The sequence below is a fragment of the Cucumis melo genome, chromosome 8 (genome assembly GCF_025177605.1).
Source record: "Cucumis melo cultivar AY chromosome 8, USDA_Cmelo_AY_1.0, whole genome shotgun sequence".
NCBI lineage: Eukaryota > Viridiplantae > Streptophyta > Magnoliopsida > Cucurbitales > Cucurbitaceae > Cucumis > Cucumis melo.
Genome location: NC_066864.1, coordinates 4,173,652 through 4,201,466, shown reverse-complemented (window position 1 = coordinate 4,201,466; position 27,815 = coordinate 4,173,652). Strand labels below are relative to the sequence as shown.

The 27,815-nt window shown below is 33.0% G+C and overlaps 3 protein-coding genes across 12 annotated transcripts; 2 read left to right on the top strand and 1 right to left on the bottom strand.

The window, feature by feature from the left end:
• Window positions 1-997: 997 nt before the first annotated feature.
• Window positions 998-3,919, top strand: LOC103484846 (BTB/POZ and TAZ domain-containing protein 4). 5 transcript variants are annotated; one of them, XM_008442160.3, is made up of 8 exons: window positions 998-1,169; window positions 1,331-1,402; window positions 1,556-1,634; window positions 1,794-2,089; window positions 2,324-2,454; window positions 2,841-3,147; window positions 3,248-3,561; window positions 3,666-3,919. In XM_008442160.3, exons 2-8 carry the CDS (start codon window positions 1,400-1,402, stop codon window positions 3,793-3,795), a joined length of 1,260 nt encoding a protein of 419 aa, XP_008440382.1. In that variant the 5' UTR covers window positions 998-1,169; window positions 1,331-1,399; the 3' UTR covers window positions 3,796-3,919. The 5 variants fall into 5 exon arrangements, with proteins under 5 accessions (XP_008440382.1, XP_050944742.1, XP_008440381.2 ...); XM_051088785.1 differs by having other exon boundaries at window positions 1,312-1,402; XM_008442159.3 differs by having other exon boundaries at window positions 999-1,169; window positions 1,331-1,634.
• A 7,319-nt stretch (window positions 3,920-11,238) lies between these two features.
• Window positions 11,239-17,189, top strand: LOC103484845 (BTB/POZ domain-containing protein NPY4). Of its 6 annotated transcripts, none has more exons than XM_008442152.3 (6): window positions 11,422-12,019; window positions 12,176-12,219; window positions 12,419-13,151; window positions 13,713-13,782; window positions 15,039-16,217; window positions 16,299-17,189. In XM_008442152.3, the coding sequence occupies exons 3-6, from the start codon at window positions 13,090-13,092 to the stop codon at window positions 16,866-16,868; spliced, it is 1,881 nt and encodes a 626-aa protein (XP_008440374.1). In that variant the 5' UTR covers window positions 11,422-12,019; window positions 12,176-12,219; window positions 12,419-13,089; the 3' UTR covers window positions 16,869-17,189. The 6 variants fall into 6 exon arrangements, with proteins under 6 accessions (XP_008440375.1, XP_008440374.1, XP_008440373.1 ...); XM_008442151.3 differs by having other exon boundaries at window positions 12,142-12,219; XM_008442153.3 differs by lacking the exon at window positions 12,176-12,219 and having other exon boundaries at window positions 11,239-11,762.
• A 5,575-nt stretch (window positions 17,190-22,764) lies between these two features.
• On the bottom strand, window positions 22,765-24,933 carry LOC103484843 (probable N-acetyltransferase HLS1). Its single transcript, XM_008442149.3, has 3 exons — window positions 24,510-24,933; window positions 24,157-24,341; window positions 22,765-24,018 (listed from the first exon to the last, which is right to left on the bottom strand). The coding sequence occupies exons 1-3, from the start codon at window positions 24,690-24,692 to the stop codon at window positions 23,154-23,156; spliced, it is 1,233 nt and encodes a 410-aa protein (XP_008440371.2). The 5' UTR covers window positions 24,693-24,933; the 3' UTR covers window positions 22,765-23,153.
• Window positions 24,934-27,815: the final 2,882 nt, after the last annotated feature.

Sequence of the window (27,815 nt, the reverse complement as noted above, 5' to 3'; positions counted from 1 at the left end):
TAAATTCTCATGCCAACATTTATAATTTTAAAAACATAATAAATAAAAAAGGTAAACTCAAACGAAACAAATAGAAGTCATACCTACCTAAACTTTTTTATATTCTTAATTTATGAAAACTTTATAGACTTATTTAATGGAAAGTTGTCACAAGAAAAAGAAAAAAAAAAAATTAGAGATTTTCTTAATTTTAGTAGTCTATGATTATAATGTTTTTTTAGAATGTTAGAATTATTATTTGGATTTTTAATTAGAATTATTACATCACCGTCACACAATGTGGTGAACCTTTTCTTTTCGTTGTTGGTAAAAAACATTAATCTATTAAATCTGGATTAGAAAAATCTGGATAAAAAAAGGTTAAAAATCACAATCAAACGATAGATTAGTCAATAAATCAATTTGGCTTAACTAACATTAGTTATGTTTTAGAAAGAGAGAAAAGGAAAAGAAAGAACAACTAATATTACGCTTGTAAACACCTAAATCGTTTTACAAATATAAATTGTATTTCCATGTCTTTAAGAAGTTACCCTCTTTAGATTTTATTTACAGAGAAATGTAGGAAGGAAAAGAATAATATTATTTTAGGTTCATTTTAGAAGATATAATATGATTTTTGCTAAATTTACCCTTATAAATGTAATTGATTAACAATAAGAATTATCCACTACATGATTATGAATGTTAATTAGTAATTTATTAATCTATTAATTTAATACGAAGAAATTAAAAAAAGAAAAAAGAGTGGCCGTTGAATTAGTCTGTAAAGGTGGGTGGGAAGATCTAAACCGTAGCATAGTCAGTCCGACGTGGATCTGTATCAGCGATTATCCGAACGACAATATTTCCACGTCATTTCCATTTTCATTCTCATCCCCGAATCTCCACGTATGCTCTTCGTCTAATCATTTTCTCCAACCTTTTTTTTTTTTTTTTTTGTTTCTTTTTTATTCTTGTTTCCACCTTATTTAAATTATAGTAAATTCGGTAACCGCGTCCAACATTTTGAGATCACATATAAAATCCCAATTTCCTCTCTCGAACCATCTCTCTCTCTTTCCACGTTCTGGGTTTTCTCTACACGGCTATCGGCGGACGCCATTTTCTTTTCTTTTCTTTTCTTTACTCGGTTCCATCATCAACCGTTACGGAGGATATTTCGGAAGGTCAGCGATGTTTTTGCGTTTTCATTTGTTTTTGTTGATGTTTTGAAGTTAATATGTAGAATATATGAAACTGTTTTACGTTTTGGTTTTGAATTTTTCGTTTTGGGGATGCTAATTTTTGGAGTTACTATGTAATTTGTAGTTTTGTATTTTAATGCCAGATGAGAATTTATTGGATTGTCTGAACAAGAGGACAGATAGAGATAGCCTTGTTCTTTTTCCGTGTATAGATGGTTGGTTTTTCAATCGTCCTGAATTTGAATATTGTCCACTTTCAGCTTCTTTCATTCGATATTGTTTGTCATTTCCAGCTGCTGTGTAGATCGATAATCCTTTTTTTTTTTTTTTTTTTTTTTGTTTCCCATCCTTTTTTCAATTGTTTTGAGCTGCCATCAACATATATAAGATCGACAGAAACTTATCTTGCCGAAAGCGTGATTGCTTGTTTCTTTGATAGAGATTCAGGTATCCGAGGGAGTTATTTCAGTCTAAATTCTTGCTTGGGGGGTTGGGATTTTAATTTGATTGGCATCATCTTGAACACTGCAAAATTTCAATGATAATACCCATTTACCTACAGTTGAATATGTATTGATTGTTCTATTTAAATTTGCGAACTCGCAGGTTTTAGAGTTTTCGGAAGTAAATACATGGAGAATACAGAAAATATTTGCACGGATTTAATCCCAATCCAAGCCAAAGCAAACACCATCCCGTTGCCACCTCCATTGCCTAAATCTGCAATCACTAGTCATTTTCAAAAGAGTCGGGTTTCAAGCGAATCCTTGGAAAGGGGATATAGCTGCGTTTCCACTGCGACAAGAGACCTCTGGGACGGCCTCTTCGACGAAGCCTATGGAGCTGATGTTTATATTCATACGGATCATGGCGGCATTGTATATGCACATGCTTATATCCTTGTAAGTTGTTTTAGTCCCAGCATTTCGTTCACGACCCAAAGGAAAGTCTCCTGCAATTGTAATTTCTTACAACGGAAAATGTTCTAAATGATGTTTAGGTTGAAGATAAATTCATTTCTATTAAGATTAATCGTTGTCAAATTTTGCATTTCTGACTGAAAAGTATGAAGGTCATTGCATAATATATCCTACTTCGGTTTGAGATTTGATTAATTTTTTATAATTTACCTGCAGGGTATGACTTCTCCCGTGCTAAAAGGCATGTTAAAGCAATCCAAGAAGTCTGGCAGGAAACGTTCAATATCGATCCATGGAGTTCCACCTGATGCTGTTAAAGTATTCATTAGATATCTGTACTCTTGCAGGTAAATGTTTCTCTTGTTCTGTTTTGTAATTTGATCATTGATTTCAGACTTGAAAGCCTCTTAATTAGACTTCGAGAAATAATATTTTGAATTGCATTCATTTTGCAAATAATTTATTTGCAGGGTTTCTATTTAGATCTAACGATTTAATAAACATGTTCGATGCTACTGTAGGAAGAAAATATGAGTTTGCTGGCTTATTTTTATTTAGTGAAATTGTTAATTTCCATCGATTAACTTGTCAATCTTCGTTCCTTAGTTTGTGTTTTTTTCTCCCCACTGGAAGTTGGATGTCACGTACTACAATCCTCTGCGTCATATGTTAGGACTAGGATATATGAATGAGGTTGCGTTTTCTAATTTATGACTACTTGTAATTATTTCAGATACGAGAAAGAAGAAATGGAGGAATTTGTTTTGCCTCTGCTGATGCTGTCGCATGTTTATGTGGTTCCCCAGTTGAAGAGAGAGTGCGAGAGGCAACTGGGTCGTGGCTTGTTGACACTTGAAAATGTAGTTGATGTTTTTCAACTTGCATTACTGTGTGATGCTCCCCGTCTTAGCCTTCTTTGCCATCGTATGATCCTAAAGAACTTCAAAGCTGTTTCTTCATCCGAGGCATGGCAAGCAATGCAGCAAAGCCACCCAGTACTCGAAAAAGAGCTTCTTGGATCAGTGGTCGATGAAGACAATGTAACACCTCTCTCTTTGTTCTTGTTTTCGTATCAAAAGGTGTCTGATTCATCAAAGCGCTGGTCTTTCTCTAAACTGACCTTTCAATTTTTCCTTTCAGAGGCAAAAGAAAAGAGTGAAGAAAATGAATGAAAGGAAGATCTATTTGGAACTATTTGAGGCAATGGAGACTCTTGTTCATATATGTAGAGATGGTTGTCGCACAATCGGCCCACACGATAAAGACTTCAAGGTGAACCAGCCACCGTGTAAATATGCAGCATGCAAGGGGCTAGAATTGCTTATCCGCCACTTTGCAGGCTGCAAATTAAGAGCCCCCGGTGGTTGTACCCAATGCAAGAGAATGTGGCAACTCTTGGAGTTGCACTCTCATCTTTGTGCTGATTCTAATCTCTGTAGAGTTCCTTTGTGCAGGTAATTTATCAACATCTGTCTCCTTTTTTCCATCCTTTCTTTGCTTCTAAGTTTTTGTTGATCAATTTAAAGAACCATCTAGTAATAAAGTTCGGTGATTTCAGGAATTTCAAGGACAGGAGTAAGAAACAGGGCAGGAAAGATGAAGTTAAATGGAAATTGTTAGTAAAAAAGATTCTATGGACGAAGGGAGTAGCAAGAACACCATTCTTTTTGACGACAGAAACTATATAATGAGAACCTGCATTTCTTTTTGTATAATCAACTTCAATCTGTAAATCTTTTGTTATCTCGATTGCCCCGTTTGTATTCTTTGTGTACATCACAGATCAAAGAAATGAAATCAAAATTTTCTTCATACTACTAAACAAAATGTGCTCGCGATTCCATTTTTTCTCAACCAAAATAACACTGAAGAAACAAACAACCACGTTTTCTTTCAAGAATATAAAAATCTTTGGATCCTGGAGAAATTATTACGTTGCTGTCGGATGTGGCGGCGGAGACGCTGCCGGCCGTCGATGATCCTGTTTTATCAACGAACCCTCTAAATAAGGTAGAGGAGAAGTTCCTTTGGGTTCAACACTGAGCAAGTTGTTGCGAGATTCTCTTTTACCACCGCTGTAGGGAACCGCCGCCGCCCACTCCGGCGTGTGAAATACAGTTTCTCGGCTCTCATCATCGGACAATGGCGTCTCAAATGATGGATTTACGATCTGATTTTGCGAGAGAGGAGGCAGTGGCTGCAACTCCGGGCTAAGAAGGTGAGAATCCAATTTTTTAACAGAATCCACCCGCCGATCCGGAGAGGATTCATCTTCTCCCTTCCTACCCTTCCGCTCGTCGATCGAGCCCGGCCTCCGTTCCATGGTTCCGTAATTCAAGAAACTCGACGGTGGAATACCAGAATCATGCCGAAAACTCAGAGAACGCTCCTTCTCGACGAGCATACGAGACTTGTATCGGTACTTAATCCGCTGGCGATATAGAAAGAAGGCAAGCGCCGATAGCATTCCCAGAGTCACAATCGCAACAGAGCATACAATCCCCAGAGTTTTAATTGGTTTAAAAGATTGTTGTCCAGATGAGGGTAGATTAGGCAGAGAGACATTGGAAGGGGCAGGCGTAGGCTGGTCGGAATGTGCCGACTCAAGAGGCGGCGGCGGGGGAGGAGGAGGAGAGGGTGGCGACGAGAATGTGGCAGGATCCAATGGCTGGTGCAAACTTCTTCTCCAACTATCGGCATTGACGCGAAGATGATTGAGAACAACCAAGGAATCTAAACTGAGAATGAAGATGAGAAAAGAAATTTTCATGGCGAATAATTACGGTTTGTTCTTTGCAAGAATTCAGAAATCCGAACTCCAAAAAAGCTTTAATGCTGCTAATTAATTATTGATTTTTTGTGAAGGCCCCGAAGATAAATTATAAATAATTGAGACACACTAGAGACATCAAATATTATATTTTTTTAAAAAAAATGTGATCTAATAATCTACAAATGATTTTTCATCTTAATTTATTCGGAAAAGTTTTTATATTATAGTAAATTAACACAATAGAAGATCCAAGCATCTATTGGATGAAAACATGGCATGCTACTTGTCATAATTCCAGCATTATTGTGATATACTAATAATAATAATTGTTTCTTCCACATACTTTATTACAAAAATATATATATATATATATATATATATATAGTTAATGGAAAAATATTGTTTGTTATTCAATTAAAAACAAAACTTTTAGAAGGCCATTAGATATTATTCTTTTAACACGAAAGGAAAATTAGGAAATCTTGCACGTTTCAATTTTTTTTGTGGTTTTAGGGGGTTAGCACATTTCGAAAATAAAGATATGTGAAGAACCAAAATTGAAATTGGTACTTCTTTTATGCACACTTCTCTCTACGAATGCCACGTGGCGTGTTAGTAACCTCCTCAAAATTGAAGTTGCAAATGACGTATTCCAATACCATGTAGTGGAAGAACGTGCTGAGTTCTTATTTATTTATTTTCCCTAACAACAACAAGCCACTTGTTATAAATGTTTTACTTACCTTTTTTTCTTTTAATTTCGTGTTAGAGACTTAGATCATTTTGGGAAACAATAAAAGATATTTGTTGTTGAAAAATATCACAATATAATATTCTAATATTAAACCAAATTTATTAAACGACCAACTATTAAACCCAATAAATAATAAACCATTATTATGATTATGTTTCATTTACGAGTTTTAACGTAACAAAATAATAAGTTTATTTTGTTTTAAAATTTGCACATGTAACATATTAATTTTTATTTAAACCTCGGAAGAATGATAAATCATTATTGGTCTTGGACTTACGGATACACTTAAATGATTGCTATTATTATTAACAATACTTAACTACGATAAAAGTAGATAATTCAAACTACTAAACTTATGAGATATAAGTGAACTATGCTGGTTATTGCTGCCATTTTCTATCTTTAATACATCAAGCCATTTTGGTATGGTGCAGCTATGAACCCAACCGGAGCCCAAGTTTGGAAATGGGTAACGTGTGAGAAATGGTTGGGCCGTAGTTGGGCTTATAGAAGGAATGGGGCTGGCCCAGATTGAGGGAAGGTCTAAAAAGAAAAGGGAAGAAAAGAAAAAGGGGGAAAGGGGAAAGGGGAAAGAGGGGGGGGAATGATGAAAAGTTGAAAAAGAAGGGAGTGAGAAAGAAGAGGAGAGCGAAAGAGACGCATGTTTTGTAATTTTGTGTTTTGTTGTTTTGTAATTTTAATAATTGCCCATCCCATCCAATCTAATTCCCACGTCTTTTTCCCAAAAACCCCTCCTTTTTTATTTATAAACTTTTTATTTGTTTTTTAATACACCCACATTTTCTCTCTCTCCTATATATGCTTTTTCATTTGTATTCATTTTTTTTCTCTCAATTTTACTAAACTAGACTATATAACTTAGTCGGAGTTGACTTGGATCACAACTTTATTTCCACATTTTTTATAAATCAAATCAACCCCATCTATATATATTTTAAATAATTTGACGATTTGAGAATAAATATGTGAAGTGGAAAGACCGTAGATTTCTAGTATATTAATTCAAAAGTATGTACTTCAAATAAATCAAGTTATTGACCTCAATTACAAGAGTAGTTTATGAACGCATTATACCGCTCGCTCAACTAAAGTGTTATAGAAAATTTGGAGTAAGTTGATAAAATTGAGACAATTAGAAAGCAAAAAGTAGAGAGTAGTTTTATAGTGGGTTATAGGTGATAAGCAAATTAAAACCTTGTAAAGATGTAGTAATATAATATACGAAGCATGAGCAGAATGTGAATGTAAGGAAGAGGGGATTAGGCTAAAAAACCACCTAAGAAGTAAGAACCCATTGGACAAAAGGTAATCTCATTAGCATTACCTGTGCCAGACACCTCTCTTTGTTTGTTCCCTCCCCCAAGAAAAGTTACCTATGTATCTTCCAATTGAAAAGAATAATAAGTAAAAACAATAATTCCTTCAATGTAAAGAGAGAAATGAGATTATTATGTAATGGGGAGAATAATATATAAAAGGCCATGCATCAATATTCATGATTCTCCTAACTCATATACTTTCCCCACCACCCTTACAAAAAGCTCTTCAATTTTAACCCCACTTTTCTAAAAGACAACCTAATATATATATATATATATATATATATATTCACCTCTCCTCTCCTACATTGGACCACCTTTTTTTTTCTCCAATAAAATATCTTTATATATATTAAATTCTTTTAATACTCGACAAAAATAACTTTTAAATTACGATTCTTTTCTTGGATCAAATATCTATAAATTTTAATATACCATTTAAAATCACCTAATTGATTCAAAAACTTTAAATAATGGATAAAGCAAATTTAATCATACATCATTCAACAAACACTACCTACTTTTTTCCATGGTATAAATTGAAATACCCATGTTGAGTTATGATAATGAGTTGATTACCCAACAATAACTTTAGGTATTCTAACAATAGTCAAACTTCTTCTTCTTTTTTTTTTTTTTTTAATTAATTTATTCGAGTACAACACGTCTAAAAAGGCAAAACAATGAGTAACGTACATGAATGTCATTTCAAAATAATGTAAAATGTAGGGTTACATAAATTAAAATGAAAAAGAATTAATGAGTTTGAGAGATTCATTATTATTAGATGAGGAGATTTTAGGGTTTAGGGTATAGGAAAAATGAAGAAAGAGATAAATTTGGGAATGTGTAGAGCATGTGGGTTGGAATGATGATTATTATTGATATCCACAAATATATATATATATATATTCAGATTTTGATATTTGAACACTTACTTTTTGAAGATGATGGGAGTTTTTTCTGTAAGTGTTCTTGTGAGTTGTTGTTTTTTTTTTTTTTTAATCTTTTTTATTTTTGCTCAAATTCAGGCTTTATTTTGGGTTTTGAGGTATCAAAAAACACAAATTAATAAAGCCACCATTTGTGAATCTCAGTTTCAGCTTTCAATCAAAAAATATGCACAATACACACACACACACACACACACACTACCAGCTTTTAAACCTCACCTTTTCTAACACCAATATATTATTAGTCCTCTTCTTCCCTTTTTCTTTTTAATTTACTAGTGGTTGCCTTTACTTATCCACTTTCTCATTTCATCATACTTTTATTAGCTGCGATTCTTTTATATATATATTTAAACCAAATATTAATTTTAAAGAAATCTTTACATCACTCAAACTTCTCTTCTCAATTTGAACCAGAAAAAAATAAATCTAGCTCAATTCACTGCAATGGATACAGGTTTATAGACTAGTACAAGTAATTTGAAAAGAAAAACATAAAAGATGAGTCTTAAACCAAAGTTTGGAGAATAACTTCACCACTTGCTATGTACATTACATTTGTCCTTTTTAGCTTAGTTTCATTCTGGGGTCTATTTATTAAATATTCTTCACCCTATGCGTTTTACAATAATAAATAAATAAACAAATTATTTCCAAAAATGAGAGAAAATGATAACATTTTTCATTTTCATTGGGTAATTTATTTATTGAAGAGCTCAATATTATTCTTTTTTAATTAAACCTTATTGTAAACATACAAAGGAGAAATCACATGTTAATGGGCTAAGGGCACATGATTTTGGTTTAAGCATGACAAATATGTCTTCAAGTTGGTATATTATCTTCTAAATTTATGTGTCATGAATTTTTATTGAGATTCTAAATGTCTAAATTAACACCAACCACACCTTATAATTATTAATTTCTTTTCTTAATTTTTCAAATGTGACAAAGAATGTATTGTAGTTTGTAATTCAGATCACATACATACCTTTCTAATTAAATCTCATTTAATCTCCTCCATCAAGATCAATTTTAAAATTATCATATTGTTTTTTTTTTTTTTTATTCTTTAAAAGAATTTGCTATATTTTGCATGGATCCTAAATAATATGCCTTTTTCCATGTGCAATATCTGATGGGAAAAACAAAGAACAGACTTCTTTTATATATATTTTTGTAGGCAAGTGGAGGTTTGATTCTCAGAGACAGATTGAGATAATCAAATTTAACATTACGCTGAGACAGATAAATTCAAAAAGAAAAAAAATGGGTTTTTTTTTGGAAAAAAAAAACAAAATATAAAAAAGAAGACTAAATTAATAAATAAATTATGATATGTTGTATTAATTTGGATTCTAAATGTTTAATTTTTGTTATTTTTCAGCTAATTCACATACTAATTCTAACAAAACAAAGCGTAAATTCCAAATAAAGTTTTGCAACAAAATAAATTTGGCCAACCTACAAATTAACCTTAAAATAATATTTTCAAAATTCAAGCTTTTTTTTAAATTTTTTTTTGAAAGAACTGTTATAATTTCATATTGTACTTACACGGTTCTATAATTTAAAAAACCATACGAAAACTTTTCCAATAATAATTATGTTTAAAATAATATTTGAGTAATAAAAACGGAAACTTTATGTTTCAAAGTGATACAAGGGGACAATTTAGAGTCAATATTAGTTTTAGGAAAATTGTATAAGATGATAAAAGAAAAAAATAGTTCATAACATTTTTTTTTGCATATTGCAAACATGACAAATATGATGGCTATCAGAAGAAGTTTATCGGAAGGCTATCATATGATTATCTGTTTTTAAATTTGCTACTTTTGCAATTTAGACGCCAACTCTATTTTCATAATTTTTTTTCGCTACTCTTGCCGGAGCCACTTAATTTTATTCGTCTCATAAATTATTATAATAATATCCATAGAAAAAAACACCCAATTAAAATAATGTCATACAAAAGGCCATTATTTCAAAAGTAAATCATCTTTCCATGAAGAAAAAGACGAGATGGTTTTGCATATACTGAAAGGTACTTGACTCAACATTGATATAGGAAAAGAAGTTAGTTCATTTTCATGGACACTTCCCTAAGACTTAAAAGTACACCCAGACACACAGACATACATATACATACATATATATATATATAGAATAAAAGAAAAAGGTACACAGAGATATATAAATATATATATATATATTTATTATGCATAAACTAAATTAAAAAGTAGAAAAAGAAAAGGAAGGGTAAAGGAGAATAATATATAGGAAGTGATTGTGAAAAGAAGAAGATAGGGTTCATAATTTGATTTGGCAGAGAGGTTATAATTAAATATAAAGGAAATGGTTGAAAGGTAATGATGGGAAGCAATGGATGGAGGGTTTATGATTCATTGAATCTGCAATTTGGTATGACACCCAGTTTCAAAGCTTTACCCTTTACCTTAGCTTCTTCAATTCCAAGGTTTTTAGACTCACAACGTAACACTCCATTTTATATTTTACATCATTCCCTCCCCCAAATCTCTTTTCCTCCTCTCTCTCTATTATTTCTCTTCAACTCACCAACCCGATTTTTGAAACAGAATTATAATATTTCTTTTTTCTTTTTTCTTTTTTAGTATTTCAACGTTTCAAACACAACTTTATATGAAGTGAGTGAAAAAGTAGAGTGACGCAGTTTGTATATTTCAGTATGTGTGATATGTATTTAATCAAAAGCTGTATGAATGAGACCACTTCTCTAATAAAAGATTGTTTATTACTACAATATTGCAATAACTGAAATTTTTTAAACAATTCTTTTACTATTGCCTTTACTTTCATCCATCCTTGCTTTGTTTATCTATAAATTTGCCTTCGTAAGTTTTGATTGACCTTACAATGTTCCACTTTATAAAAATATGTTGACGTGACATAGTGTATGAAAATTTCCTTTCATTAGACAATATATATTAATTTACTTGACAAAAAAATTTAAGATTTCTTAGTTTTATCTTCAAAAGTTAATATGATTCTTCCATTTTCAAAGATGTCGCGTCCGGTTGGATTTTTGAAGGAGCTTCTATGAATGCTTTCTCCTATAAAAGAAATAAAAGTCCATCTTTAAAAGTTATGATTTTGGGACTTGTTTGAAACATAATTAAAAAGTATAAAAATATAGTCCACCCTATCCAAACCTAAATAATTGAAACTTATGATTAAACCATACAGAATGAAGGAGTGTTGTGTAGTTTTGATATTTGGTTTTAGAAAAAAAGAAGGAAGAAAATAAGAAAATGAAGAGAAAAAGATGAAGAAGGAAGTAGAAGGAGAAGAAAAAGAATCTACTTTTTCTTTTTCTTTTTTGTTTTCAGTGTTACAAATTAATAAAAACAAGAGTATAAAAGAAGGGAGGGATAAAATAGAGAGAAATGAGATAATGAAAGAGGAGAAATGAAGCGAAGGGGTCGTTTTCTGGTATAACAGTGTTTTGTTGTTTACTTTCTACGAACCATATTCGCACAAAGACGAAACTGATAGGGGCGACTCAGCTTAATGTAGTCACATAAGGGAGCAACAAAGTTATGGATGTCAGATTAGCGTGCTATTTTTTTCTTCAAAAGCAAACAGTGGGGGCCTCATGGGTCTCTTCTTCTTCTTCTTCTTCTTCTTCTTCTTCTTCTCAAAAACCCCATTTCCCATTTCAATTTCCATTACCCAATTCAGGGTTTTGAGTAATTTCCCCTTCTCCAAAGTTTCCTCGGTGGTGGGGGCGGTGGTGCTGATTCATAGGGTGAAGGGGTTGCCGTGAAAGAGATAAAGAGAACATTCTGAGGTTGGCCTTTTGTGTTTGTGTAGCTGTGGTGGCTGTCAAACATGAGGCACAGCTCATTTCTTTGATGGGTTCCCCTTTATCTTTACCTTTACCTTTACTTTTTGCTGTTTTTCTTTCTTTCTTGTCTCTGTGGCCTGTGGGGTTCTTTCACAATATCACTCCTCGCTTCTCTCAACAATGTTTCTGATTGTTGTGCCCATCGATATTTGATTCTTCGTGTTTGATAATCCACTTACTCCTCTTTCGTCCTTTTTTAGGTACTCATGCATTTCTTTAACTTTTATCTTCTTACTGTTGTATTCTTCCCTTTTTCTCTATGCTTTCTTTTTTCACTTACACCCCTCTTTTTGCTTTCCTCTGCTTCATTTCTTCTTTCTAGCCTACCCCATTTCCCCTTTTGTTTTCTTTTCCAGAGATTTTCCGAATCGATTCAGCTTCTTCAGCTCTCACTTGTTTGGTAACTCTTATTTTTGTGTCTTCCATTCGTTGAACCTGTGTAATATCTTGATTCGAAGAATTTTCATAAGGGTTTAATAAAAGGATCCATGTGATTCTCTTGATTTCTTCTTCTCAATTTTAGTTTCAGTCCTCAGTTGTAACAACTTGGGTGTGCTGTGTCTATATTCTCAACTTACAATGGATGTCTGTATTTGCAGTTTCAGGTGTTGAGCTTTCTAATCCAAGTGGAGAAACTAAGGAAAAGCTTGAGGAAGACCAGTGGACTGGGAATTTTGAGTTGCGAGACTCTGCAGATTGGAGAGGATTTTTGGTGTTTGACCCACTGGAAAGGAAAGGAAAAAAGTAAAAAAAGAACCAACAAGGAAGACAAAATCTAGAAGGGAAGGATAAACAAATAAGGGAAAGGACGGTGGTGTCAGGTATTAGCAAGTGGGGGTGTCTCCAGCTTTGCGAATGATATACGTTTTAAGAGTGTTTTCATAGTAATGTCACACCCATTCGACCCTCTATCTCCGGGGTCCTTGGGAAGTGTTACTCCTTGAGGAAGCAATCTCTTGTTTACAACTTCTTTAGTTTCAGGCTTGTGTTTCTTTGATTAAATTACCAAAACCCCACTTTTTTTTTTCTCCTTTGTTTGTTGAAAAGATTCGGTCACACTAGGAAAAACAAGACCACCCCCAGATTTGCTTATCCCTTTTATTCCTTCACCATAATAGATCCAGTCAATTTTTAGCCTTTCATTCCACTCCTTTGGTTTGTCTTCTTCTTCCTTGGATATATTCTTTCTGGGTTTGTTGTTGATTGAAATAAACAATCTTGAAGAAGAGAAAGAAAACAGATACTGAGATCCATTTTCTTGACCAAGAACATGAAGTTTATGAAACTTGGATCCAAGCCTGATGCATTTCAGACTGATGGTGATAAAATTAGGTGAGACATGTTTCCTTCTTGGTTGTGTTTGATGTGCCTTTTGTTCTCTGCGCCTCCCTCCTTCTGCTGCAGGTTTTCGTTGGTAGCCATTGAATTCTATTGAGCAGACTGTTCTATTTATCAATGATGTTATGATGAGTTCATGTTCATCAAATGAATGCAATTGCCACTTTCATGAACTAGACATCAGAGCAACTTCTAGTGTCGATTCATTTATTTGTGTTTGGTGATTCCAGTTCATTTTGGTATGGATTACTGCAAACAGTCTCCAAAGGACCAAAATTGAACCCAATCCTTGGTAAATTAGGCCTTCACTTTTAGTGTATTCAACTTGTAAGATCTTTATCACTGGCTAGTGAATTATATGAGTTGAGTTGACACTATCAAAATGGGTGGAAGTCCAAATCTTTTAGGCCAATGTTGGATTCTTTTGACTGCTTGATTTTACATTCCTTGGAAGTTGGTAAAAACGATATTGATGTTATTTCCACTGAGATTGATCCATGATTTCCTAATTTGTTTCAATGAGATTTGAGTCAGAGTCGTCCTTGTTTATTTCAGGTATGTAGCGACTGAGTTGGCTACTGACATCGTTGTCAATGTCGGGGACGTGAAGTTTTATCTGCATAAGGTATGGATCTGGTTCTTATTTATTTCAGACAGCAGTGGTATTATTGCATAATCTGGTCATTGAAGAGTATTGTAGAGTCAAAGTCCACACTACCCAGGGCATTTATTGTAATGAAAGCCAGAATTTCTATTTGTGGGAGCCCTTGCAGATAGCAATGTCTGGGTTCATTTATTGATGTGGATTTTCTTTTTTCTTATTCAATGTTTCTTAAAAAACAACTTCAACAATTTAAAACATATTCCAAGTAAATGATACTTCTGAATAATATTTCATTAAGTGAACCTGAAATCTTTATTTCTAGATACGACTATTTTGTGTTTTGTGAAGTTAGTTCTTCAAATGACAGATTCATGAGAAATTACTATTTCCTTTTAATAAGCTTCAGAAACACTCTATTTTACAGTGAGTCTTGAACTTTTAGTAATTAAAATTAGTTAGCTGTTGCAATCTTAACCTTAAACTAAGCACTGTCGTAAGATTTCAATGTTTAAAACATATGAATGGTAAAAAATGGATACAATCTCAAAGAAGAAAAACAGTGGAGCTAAATTTTCATCAACATTTGTGAATTATCACATAGTTATTTCATAGTTAGTTTGTACATCAATCAAGCTTGATATTACTGAAAATATTGACTTTATGGAGATTATTACTCTGTTTTTCTATTGAAGTTAGTGGGTGAATTAACAAAAACTTAATAGCGGATAGAACTAGTCACATTAAACTAAGTCTGGGGTTCAAGAAATTTGAAAATTTAGTATTATAACAGATACAAAGAGACGGGTTCAGTGGAAAAAAAATTATTTCTTTTCCTCAAATCTTAAATTCTTTGTTGATTTATAAGGTAGCTTTACTATTTCATATATCTAAAACCATTCTCTTTACTGCCCATATTACAATCTTAGAATGTATAGAAAGTTTTAGGCTAGCAGATTAACTTTTACACTTTTATGTGCTTTTTATTCTTTCGCCGCAAAAGTTGAACAAAGATTAAAAGTAAACTGAATATTGTTCAAAATTCTTAACAGGACAAACATAATGTAAATTAATGATTTGAACCTGTATAAATGTAATTATTATTCGATGTACATTACAGGTATGCATTACTTCTTTTTAAGAAATTAACTGCTTGAAGTATTTGAGAATTGACCCCTCACACCTATGATCACTAGGAAATAAATTTAGCAACTCAAAAGTTACATTCTTAGGACAGAAAGAAGCTGTACTAATACCATGTATCATTTTCATTTTGGTAGTTTCCTCTTCTGTCGAAAAGTGCCCGATTGCAAAAGTTAGTCTCTTTGTCGAATGAAGAAAATAGTGATGAAATACATATCCTGGATATTCCTGGTGGAGCGGCTGCTTTTGAAATTTGTGCCAAGTTCTGTTATGGTATGATTGTCACCCTCAATGCATACAATGTCATTGCTGCTAGATGTGCTGCTGAATATCTCGAGATGTATGAAACCATTGAGAAAGGGAATCTCATCTACAAGATTGAAGTCTTTCTCAACTCAAGCATCTTTAGAAGTTGGAAGGACTCAATAATTGTTCTTCAGACAACCAAGTCTCTTCTTCCATGGTCTGAGGAACTTAAGGTGGTCAATCACTGCCTTGATTCTATAGCTTCCAAGGCATGCATCGATACTTCAAAGGTCGAATGGTCATACACCTATAATAGGAAGAAGCTTCCATCTGAAAATGGGGATGATTCTCATTGGAATGGTGTGAGAACACAAAAACTTGTTCCAAAGGACTGGTGGGTTGAAGATCTCTGTGAGCTTCAAGTTGACTTATACAAGCGAGCAATAATGACAATTAAGACGAGGGGCAGAATCAGTGGTGATGTAATTGGAGAAGCTTTGAAAGCATATGCCTCAAGGAGGTTACCCGGGTTTTCTAAAGGTATGGTCCAAGGTGGTGATATTGCAAAAAATAGACTACTGGTGGACACAATAGTTCAGCTTCTTCCCTCAGGGAAGGGGGAAGTTTCTTGTAACTTCTTGCTAAAATTGTTAAAAGCAGTAATTCTGCTAGATTGTGGAGAGATGGGAAAAATTGAACTTATGAAAAGAATTGGTCAGCAGCTTGATGAGGCCACAGTGGCTGATCTTTTGGTTCGAGCTCCCGCCGGTGAAACAACTATTTACGATGTTGATATGGTACAAAACCTGGTTGAGGAGTTTGTCACACAGGTGCAGAATGTCCACACTGATCTTCACATGGAGAATGAGTATCATGAGATCAGAAGCCCCAAGTTTGTTTCTGATGCTTCCAAGTTGATGGTTGCAAAACTGGTTGATGGTTATCTTGCTGAAGTTGCTCGTGATCCCAACTTACCTCTAACAAAATTTCTACGTCTTGCTGAATCGGTTTCGAGCTTCTCCAGACCATCTCATGATGGACTATACCGAGCTATCGATATGTATCTCAAGGTATATTTTACTTCCATTTTAGTGGAAGGAACTATGTTGTTTGAACAACCTTAACATAGATTTGACTTTGTATCACTGCAGGAACACCCTGGAATCAGCAAGAGCGAGCGTAAGAAAATATGTCGATTGATGGACTGTAGAAAATTGTCCCCTGATGCGTGTTTGCATGCCGTGCAAAACGAGAGGCTACCCTTGCGAGTTGTTGTTCAGGTCCTCTTCTTTGAACAAATGAGAGCTTCAGCAGCATCAGCTGGTGACAGCACACCTGATCTACCGAGTACAATTAGGGCTTTACTACCAGGAAGTGGATCTCATGGAAGCTCACGGTCTACAACCACAAACACCGAGGACGACTGGGATGCCATACCAACTATTGAAGAAATTAGGGCATTAAAGGGAGAGCTTGCTGCTCTAAAGCTCGGAAATGGCGATAGAAATGGAAGCGACATTGCTAAAAACAATGCCGAAAAGGTATCAGGGAATAAAATGAAGGGCATGCTCATATCAAAGAAGATCTTCTCGAAACTCTGGTCGAACAAAGACAGAAATGGAGAGATCAGTAGCTCTGAGACATCAGAAAGCCCGGGTTCTTCGAACGCAGAGGAAACTAAATCAACCCCCTCAAGAAGCCTGAGGCATTCAATTTCTTAATTCAAACACGGTCTACAAATTGTAGTGATTGTTTTTGGTTGGCAATCTGTAAAATTTCTCTTTTGACAGTTAGAAGAACAAGTAGAATCCGCTGACATATTCCACCATGACAAAGGAGAATTTGATCGTATGATGTGAATGTAAAAGCTCCTCCTGGGTCTATGTGTTTTCTTACACCTGAATTCATGTAGGAATCATTAGTCTATGTTTCTTTTTTTTCTTTTTTGGTTTTATGGATCCGTAAGTTATATTTTTGTTGTACCATAAATCAGAAATAACGTTGTGAGGAATGTCAGAGACTGTGCTTCATCACAATTTTGAGATCCTCTTCCTTTCTACTAATTTATGTGATCGCATTAGTCAAACTAATGCAAATTGAGATAGCTGGTTGGTAAAAAGAATAAGAATAAGTACTCTTTTTTCTTTTTCATGTTCACATTTGGAATGTTGTATCATTTCTAAAAAAGTTGTCATTTTTCTTATATAGTAAAAATCAACTGAAAAATCAAGAGAATCTATTTCATCTTCACAATATGGGAGAGCTAAAGCTAAGAGGAAAGCATGAGCCAAGTTATAATCCAAAAGATTAAAGTCTATTATTAGATCTAATAGAATGATTTTGTAGCATTGGGATCCAAGTCAAATTCACTTATCAATCCAATTAGTTAACATTTCTATGTTTGGAACTTTGGATGGATGCAACTAGCAAATAACACTATGCTATTTATATCAAGTAATTTTGTTGGTTGGTTAATTGGAAGGGGAAAAAGGGAAGGATATAAAGAGATAAAATATTTGAAACTAAATGTAGGTGCCCCCTCATGTGTCTAAGCTACTTTACATTGATTCTCCATATTTAAAAGGCAAACAAAAAAGGACACTCACAAGTGGAATTGATCCATTCTTTTTCTAAAATTAAGTAAAGAAAAAGAAAAAAAAAAAAAAAAAAAAGAGAGAGAGACTCAAATATCACATCAAACAAAAACTGCCTAACATATTTGATATTCCTCTTTAGTAGGAGGTAGAGCTACTGATATTTAAAGTTAAATAAATTGGATTTCGAAGTCAAAGTTATTTAGGCCTATTTGGCAATATCCTTTATATTTTTATTAAAATTTAGAAACATAATTTATAAAGGAAACTAAAAAAACATACCCAACCAAACATTGACCCAACAAATGTGAAAACAAATCCTACACTTTGTTTCTTTACTTTCATCTCCAACCATTGACCCAATATTCCCTAATGCTTTCAACCTCAACCTAAAGCCTCACACAATATTATTTAATTTATACTTTTTTTTTGTAAGGGAAACATAAATACTTTGGCATCTAATTAAATTATCCTAAAAGTTTAAATATCTATAATATTACATGTGCTGACATTTTGACTTCTTCAAAATTTTCATGCAATGATTTTGTTTTTGTAATTGAAAATTGCAACTGGTAGTCCTTTGACTAAGAAATGCCAAATGAGTAACTCGTTTGAATTTAGTAAACATTTGTTATTATTATTATTATTATTATTTTAAAAAAAGAAAACTTTACCATGTTTTTCATCTTCAATAAAAGAGTCAGATTTTCAAAAAAAAAACAAAAACAAAAACAAAAACAAAAACAAATTTTCAAAATTTTCAAAACTTAGTTTGACTTTAAAAAACATTAGTAGTTTAACCTTTAAACTACATATAAGATTAATTACAAAACCCAGTCCTTAATTTCTTTTTCAAACAAATTTCTGAAGTTTAAAGTTTTGAATAATACTTTTAAACTTCCATTGACTTCCAAAATCTTTAATTTGGTGAACTTTCAATTTTTTTTTCCAACAGGTACTTGAATTACATGAAATTAATAAAACAACGATATATTTTTAAATATTAAAAAATCAGTCAAACAATCAATGAAATAGCAAAATTTCACTACATTTTACTTTCCTTTTATATAAAATTAGAAAATGAGAATTCTATTAGACATCAATTTAAATACAGCAAGATTTTATTTAATAAAACAATGACTTTTTATGGATTTGAATTGAATGACAGTTTTAGATCAATAAGCTTTTAGTACAAAATTAAAATGTACGAAAACTATACAAATCCAATGCATATAACCAATATATAAAATTATTTTCTATGAATGCTTAATTTAAATTAGAGATTCATGTATGAAAATATTTATTTTAATTCAAATCATTTCATTTCTTGTTGTTTAATATGTATTATGTAGAATAATAAGGAATTAGAAGTTGATAGATTTGAATTAAAGACTACTTGTATTTCGATATGTTACGATTAAACCAATATATATTTCTTTGGAAAGAACTCTTAGGGATAATGAAGAGACATAGAAATAGTTAAAGTTTATATATATAAAATAAAGATGGGACTTTGGAAGCGAATTTTTGCTAAATCAAAAAGGCATATAGCAATCAACACTTTAATGTCTTTAGTTTACATATACTTTTATTAAAGAATGGATTATTGCAATTTGGAACTAAATAATAGAAGGGCTTTTTGATATGTATATAATGTGTAACAATATCCTACTCAAAAACAATGCTTTAAATTATTAATCATGTTTTGTTCTTGATGAACAAAAAGTCATGTGAAGTTGGTTTAATTTTCTTTTTTTAAAGTATGATTTGCATTTTATTAGACACAATGTCCCCTCAACATCTTTACTTTGGTTTAATAAAATAATTAGATCACCTCAAATATGATTTAAAATATATATTTCTTTTAAACAAAAGAGAATATATGCAAATTTTTTTATTGCAATTTGCAAATTTTTCTATATGTATATATATAAATATTTCATATTCTATCGATGATTGATATTTAGAGTCGTTAATACACTCGACAGTTTTGTCATTTAAAATAATTTTTTGTAAACTTATTTCATACAAATGTTTTGTTTTAACAAAATAAAATATGATTAAAAAACTCGTGTGAATTGAAATTTAAGAATACGAGGATTATGAGTTAACCGTTACTTTGAACTCTTAAAAAATCATTTTTATTCTAACTTTTGGGAGCTCAATTAGATATTGATTGTGATCAAAACTCTTAAGACATGGATAAACTTTCTTGACTTGGGATTCCATGATCAATCCCACCCTAAATCTTATTGGCACCTCATGAATTACAAAAATTGAAGAAGTTATTTTGACCAAACTAGGAAGAAGAAGAAGCACAAATATATAGCAAAACATTAATCAATTCAATCTAATATGTCCAACAATTTAATGCAAGGCTTTATAGAGAGCCTCCCAATTAAAATCTTAATCTCCCATTTGCTTAATTATATCGATCCTATTCATGCATTTTATCGACTCCAACGAACAAGTAATTTAATTTTTCATTTCATAATTCTCGTACCTATAGTAACATGCCCTGAAACTAAAACAACAACTTTTCTGTTTGCTTTTGGTAATCCTATAACTAAAATAATCATCAAACTTTTCCTAAGAATAAACAATAATGAGATTGTACTTTAATATATTATGAGTTTGTATAAGACATATCACGAGTAAATAATTATAGTTCTATATGTGCATGTCTTAATTAGGTGAAAAATGCTTTAGTTAGCAATAATGAAGATGCACGTACGACTACATTAAAAATTGATATAAAATATAACATGATCTTAACTTTGGACTAAAACTATTTAAGTAGCGTTACTACATTATGCAAAAAAAAAAAAAAAGAAAAGAAAAAAGAAAAAAAGAAAAGGCTCTTGAATATAGTGAAGAGATCATATAAATAACTTCATATCTTACATTTAATTAATTATGAGACTTTACAAGTTGCATATAGATTAATGATGTATTCTACATATACTCTTAAAATTAAATAATCCATACCAATTTGGAACAGAAAAAAACAACCTTTTTGGTAAAGGTGATGAAATTAAAGTGTAATTAGAAGGAAGGGATTTGGAAAGGAAGTGAAGGCAGATATATCCAAATTAATATAATATGGAGTGAAAGTTGTTTAGGGTTAATAATTGGAATTAATTACCTAATCCAAAAGTATAGTGGTCGACCTGACTTTGTCATTATGTGTTAGTAATTAAAGATTATTAATCTATTATATCCATCTCTCATCATATTTTATGATTTTATAATTTTATAATTTTATAATTTTTTTTTGTTTTTGGAAGCATGCATAAATAAAATTAAAAAAAATAAATTGAGAGGATTTCCAGGAAACCTTTTTTTGGAAGGGAAAATGATGATGTGTGCTTTACCAAGTAAAACTAATTGTCAACAATTCCTTCTTTTGAGACCTTGACTGCTTATAATAAAATAATAATTTTATATGGAATTTCACTAAAACAATAATAATATAAATGTTAGTCAAAGTCAAATAAATATTATTATACAACAAAAACAACCTTAATTAAGCTCTGATTTGCTTAATTATGTTATACAAAACACCATAATTTCCTACTTTTATTTTTATTTTTATGATTTGTTTTACGGAATCGCCCATTTATCTGTTTTCTTGAAACGTGGAGTCTTGGATTTCCATTATTTTATATCCCAAATCGAATGTGAGAGTTAATTGGATTATTGAATGGTTGGATTTGAGACAAACGCTGAATTATAAGTTTAATTCCGTCGCTTTGGATTTATTTTAATTTTTTATGTTTTTTAACTGCACAAAACTTTTGAACTAGGTTTATTTATTTTAAATTTTATATCTATGTAATATAATAGGTATTTAACTTTTATAAATTCATTGTTTAACTTTTTCAACTTTCATATTTTGTATCACTCTTTTATATATTCAAATTTTTTAATAGTTATAGTTCCTTTAGTGATTTTTTATTTTTATTTTTATTTTTTAAAATTAAACCTACAAATTATAGTCTCACTGGTTATTAATTTTAGGTTTTATTTGTTACATGTGAAGAGTGTTTTTATAATAAGAAAAATTTTGAAAACAAAAAAAGGGTGAAAAATGTTCTAGTTAATAGCTCCAACTCTTTACCTTATATAAGAAATATACGGTAGAAGTTTGAGAAAAAATATTTAATTTTAAAAAACTAAACGGTTACCGAAGACATTCTAACTAATCAAACTTCAAAGTTTGAATTTTAATTCTAGAATATCAATAAATTATTTAATAATATCCGAATAAACCATTAAGTATTAACAAAACCTCACGTTAACTTGTCTTAAATCAACCAATAAGATTGGCATATACGCCTATTGTATGCATGCAATGTTAAAGTATTAATATTCATATTCGTATTATTCATCATATAATAAAAGTGGGATTTCATTTTTTGTTGGGTTGAAGAATGAAGAATACATGCACTCTTCATTTTTTTGTTATCTTAACCAGATCTTACTTTTTCAATCATATCATTTTAATGGTTTTTCAGTGGCCTCCCCCCGTGACAGACAACTCCTCCCCTTCATTCTCTAATCTCTACCTTCATTTCAACTATACATTATTATTATATTTTGAGAACTAATTTCACTTGGGTATTTATCATATCAGATTAAATTTAATTTAATTGTTATAAAGAAAGTGACCTTAAGAAGAATGGGGGATGGGGTTGGGATGTTTTAATGGAAAAGTTCAAAACCGCAAGAAGTAGAGTTATCCATCACTTTCACCCCACCATTTTCAAATGCTTTTTTTTTCACAACAAGAATCTCGCTCCCACTTTCTATATCATAATTACAACTTCGCCCCTATCACTCTTTTTGGATAACGTTCATTCCTTCTTATGCGTACACCGGTAGCCATTTCTATGTCAAATTTTACTCTCTCCCTCTTTTCAATTTGGTTAACTATAATTTCTATAAATAGTTTGTTAATTTTATGTTTATGTATGAGTGTGTATATTCGTTCTAATAAAGTTTGCTATCAACTTAAAAAGAAAAAATCTTAAAAAGTCGCTTCCATTTACATTCAAATAACAAAATGTAAAGTTTTAAAGGACAAGAGAGAGACAGGAAAATAAAAGTCAAACAAAAAAAAAATAAAAAAAAGGTTAGGGATATTCTCTTTTACAATAAAAAGCCATATCTATAATCTTTTTTTTTTCTTTCTTTTTTTTCCTTTCCCTTTCCTCCTTTTTTTTTTTTTTTTTTTTTTTTTTTTGCTTTTTCACATAAAATCTCCCCCTTCTAATCCTACAACCAGAAAAAAAAAAAAAAAAAAAACGAAGTACAATTTTCTTTTAGGGAAAACAAAAAGGGTAACTGGTAATTTAGCGGTGGAGATGTAAATGGACATGGAAACGGAAGGAGATTTATAGATTTAAAATTTCAAAATTCTCTAGGGTCGACGAAAATGGACATGCCAGGCGGAGATTTAGTCCAATCACCTACGGAGCCATCGCTGAAATCTTCACCTAACCGCTTAATACACCAAAGATCTTCCTCACACGACAGCATTTTCCAGTGCGGAATAGCGGGTCTGAGGCGCTCTCCGGCGGAAACCTCCGTCGCCACCACTCCACACCCTTTCTCCTTGGCCAGATTATGCGCATACCCACAAAGAGCCTTAACCATCCTCTCAGCGTCGGGGCCTTCGCCGCCGAGTCCATACATAAAATGCAAGCCAAAGGGCGAGAAAAGCTCCGGAACGGAGGGGAGACGAAGGCATGGAAAGGCCTTGTCCAAAACGCGTGTCGTCCTAGCGAAACTCCGCTTAAGGCGTGAAACTCCACGTACTTGGAGCCTGAACACGTCATTACAGTTCCAAACGCTGAGAACCGCCCAAGATTGGGGCGGGTCACATAAGAAACGGTCTGAACCGGGCCAGGTGTGTGGGGTGTAAGTGCCACGTGGGATAGCTAGGAAGGTGCCGAGAGTGAGGGGGTTGTTAAGAACGGCGTCAATATCGCGGGGGAAAAACTCAGTGGTGGAGAAACGGCGGCGATAGAGAATCTCAGCGTCGGAACGTGAGAGTGGAAGGATAGTGACGCGTTTGGACAAAGGGACTGGATGTGCAAAGACAGGGTTGACAAGGATGGCCGGTGTACGGAACTTGGAGTATTCGCATTTCTCAGTGAACAAATTAACCGACGCTACGTTGTCCTTTTCCGTCGCTATGTACGAATACTCTGCACCACTCTCTCTGAACCATTCCTCCATTTTCTTCACTAGCTTAATCCCAATTCCCATCCTTCTGAAAACAAACAAAAAAAAACACCCACCCACCATGAACACAACGTATTATATTATATATAACATAAACAAACAAACAAACAAACAAACAATAAAAAAAAAAAAAAGAAGAAGAAGAAGAAGAGAAACAAATACATACCGATGAGCAGGAGAAACCCGAAGGCCTAAAATGTAAGCGAGTTTAGTATAAACAGGGAGATGTTTGGGAGGTTGATGATCGGAGTTAGGGATAGCGGATCGAGAGAGTTTTTGACCGCATGTAACGGTTTTGATACAACCTCTAATCATGCCCACTATTTCGTTATGATCGGCGGTCGCCGCCACCTGTTGAAACGGAAAGAAAAAAAACCCATTATAAGATATTGAAACGTAACCAACACCAAATAGAAAAACCAATAAGGTTGGCATTTATTCGAAGAGAGAGAGAGAGAGAGAGAGAGTTAAAAGGAAAAGGACAAAGGGGATTGAGAAAAAGGAAAAGGAGGGAAATACCAGCATAAGAAAAGCAGGGGAGTTGCGGACCCTGCAAATTGGGTCACCTAAGAGGTCGGTGAAAAGACAGAGTTTGCCGCTTGGTCCGACTTCACATCTTCGTTCAACATCTTCAACGGCTATACAATCTTTACTGGGATCGAACTCTCTAATCACTATCATGGAATCTCTCTTTGTTATCATTGTGTGTGTAGAAAGAAAAGGAAAACACACATGCAGATAAAGAATTAATTTGAAGACGAAACAGAGCAGAGAAGAGAAGGGGATTATATAGGATGAAGTCCCTCCCACTGTGACAGTGTGGCAGGGTTTTCGAGGCACGGAAATATGATATCCAATCCAAATAACGTGGGTTTTAAGAAACAAAAGGGCGAGAGAGGGATTTTAATTTTAGTATATGGGGGGAGGAGTGGGGGAAGTTGAAAGAAGAGAGAAAAAGGGGTTTTTATAAAACGGAGGAAAAATGAAAAAACTGTCTGACTTGGAAAACGGAGGGTGTGACCTTTCTTTTCTTTCTTTTCTTTTCTTTTCTTTTCTTTTCTTTTCTTTTCTTTTTTCTTTTTTTTTTTTCCTTCCCTTTTTCGTTGCATTAATTAATATTAATAATATTAATAGAAAGATTTTTTTCTTTTAAAAAAAAAGTTTATATCATTGCACAGGATTCCTCAATGATGCTATCTATTAATAACTATACGATGACGGATGACTCTTTAAATACCTTAATTTCACCCTCTCTCTCTCTCTCTAATCCTATTTTCTACGATGAAAAACAATAATTCTTCCATATTAAAAAAATAAATAGTAGTGAAAAAGAAAAAGAAAACGGTAGTAATAGGGCTACTAATAATAAATGATATTGGAATTGGAACACAAAAAGAGAAAAGAGAAATAAAATAGAGAGAGAAGAAGAAGGTTTTAAAGAGGAAGAGGAAATGGCGGCTAAGGCTGCGCAGTGTGATGATTTTAAATGGGTTCTCATTGGTTTTTAATCATTTATTTCTATGAAACCAGACCTCCTCCTATCATCACCACTATCTATAATCATTACTCCCTTTCAGTTTTTCTTTTTTCTCTCTTTCAATTACTGCATCTAATTATTTGTAATTAATAATTAATACGCATTTAAATAGTTGTGTGTTAGAATAGAAGCAATGCTTATTCAATACGTTACCTAATTGTAATTTGTACCTGTACTAGTTCGTTTTTCAAGTGGGTAAAGTTTGAAGCCAATTAGATAGAAAGTTGGTTCATGTCATGAGCATGATGGCGGTGAATTTGTTATAAATATATATCATATGTGTGTGAAGAAGTAAGAGTTATTGGGACGCGGCGGGCGGGTTGGATGGATGGAATGCTCCTACAATTTATATTTGGATAGATGAGTGGTAGGATAAACGCATTTCTTAAACCATCTCTACTGCCCTTTTCCAATCCTTATCTATATTTTCTTACTACTAAATCCCCTTCTAATTCAAACTTATCAATTACTTACACTATCACTTTTGTTTTTCTTTTCCGTTTACATATTTTTATGTTCATAATATTTAATTTTATTATGTATAGATTATGAAACATGACAAACATAATTTATAGGTGGTAATTACCAATCGAGTATTCTGATTTTAAGGGTTACAAGATGAAGATAATTACAGAGGGATAGGATATTGCCACGAAAAGGGTGGGTAGATTTTTGATTAAGGACACCTACCCCTACCCCCTGCCCTTCCCTTTCAGAAAACTGCCACCGCAGTCCTACCCTTAGCCTCTCGAGAAAAATTTACTTCTTTCTTCTTCACTAATTCTCTCTCTCTCTCTCTCTCTTATTGGTAAGAAAAAGAAAAAGAATTTATAATTGTAAATAGGGGTAGGAGCATGGTGCTTGATGAATTGGCAGGGTATGTAAACTCTGCCATTTGCATATTATTGGTATAATCGTAATTATCTCAAACAACACCCCCACTTTCAACTTACGTCACCCCTAACCTAATCAATATTCATAATCATATAATTACCCATTTAATTATCCAATCATTTCCTCTTTAAACTTTCCTTAATTAATTAATTAATTCATTCATTCATTAATTAAACTCCACTTCGAACCGGTTTAAGTGGGCCATGCATTGCACACTCACTCACCCTCCTCCCTCGACTCTTCCTAAAAAAAAATTAACATGGAAAATGATGTGATTATATTTTATTTTATGTGTAAATAACCACTTTTAGAGTAGGGAGACTTTGAAAGTCAATTACAAAACACCTACCTAGCTTCCCTTTCCTAAATTTTTATTAATATTCTTAGTATTAGTATTTTCATGAAATTTAATTCATGTATTATATTCATTTTCATACTTATTTGGAAGTTGGTATGAGACATGGAACATTATTTTTAAATGAATCTTTTATTATTATAAAGACTTCAAACTTCCTTTTATTTAGATTATGGATCAAAGAAAGCTTTCACATCCTCCTAAAATAATTAAATAAAAGGATTTATATCGATTTTCATATAGTTAGATGCGTAAAATTGACGTAATTAATTGTTTAATTATAATCTACACTACAAGAAAATGGCGAATTCCCGACGCCGAAAAGCACGTCGGCATAAAGAACGTCGGGAATAAGGGCTTTCCCGACGCCCTCAACAACGCGTCGGGCGATGCGTCGGGAAAACCATCTTTCCCGACGCACCATGAAGGCGTCGGAAAAAATAAATCGGGAAAAGGGGTTTTTCCCGACGCCGTGAACAGTGCGTCGGGAGCGGCGTCGGGAAAACCTTTTTTGCCGACGCAACATGAAGGCGTCGGCAAAAAGTAAATCGGGGAAAAGGGGTTTTTCCCGACGCCGTGAACAGTGCGTCGGGAGCAGCGTCGGGAAAAGGGGTTTTTCCCGACGCCGCGTTAAACGTCGGGAAAAGGGGTTTCATGAGCGTCGGGAATTCCCCTTTTCCCGACGCGTTTTGAGGGATTTCCCGACGCCACGTCACTGCGTCGGGAAATCCCCTTTAAATTCGTTTCAGTTCTGTATTCACAGAACCGAAACCGAGAGGAGGAGAAAAAGAAAGGAGAAGAAGAAGAAGTCGCCGCCATCCTTTTGTTCCGCCGCCGTCCGTCGCCGACCGCCTCGCCGTTGTTCCTCGTCGCCGTCTGCCACTTTAGGTAAGTGAAATATGTAAATTTATTTAGTTTTTTTAGAGTTTTTTTTGATAAAAATTAGTTTAGGGTTTGTTTGTTTTTTTGTTTTTTTTTTGTTTCAAAGTTAAAAAAATGTATGTATTATTGAAATTGTTTAAAGTTCTTTTTTGTTTTT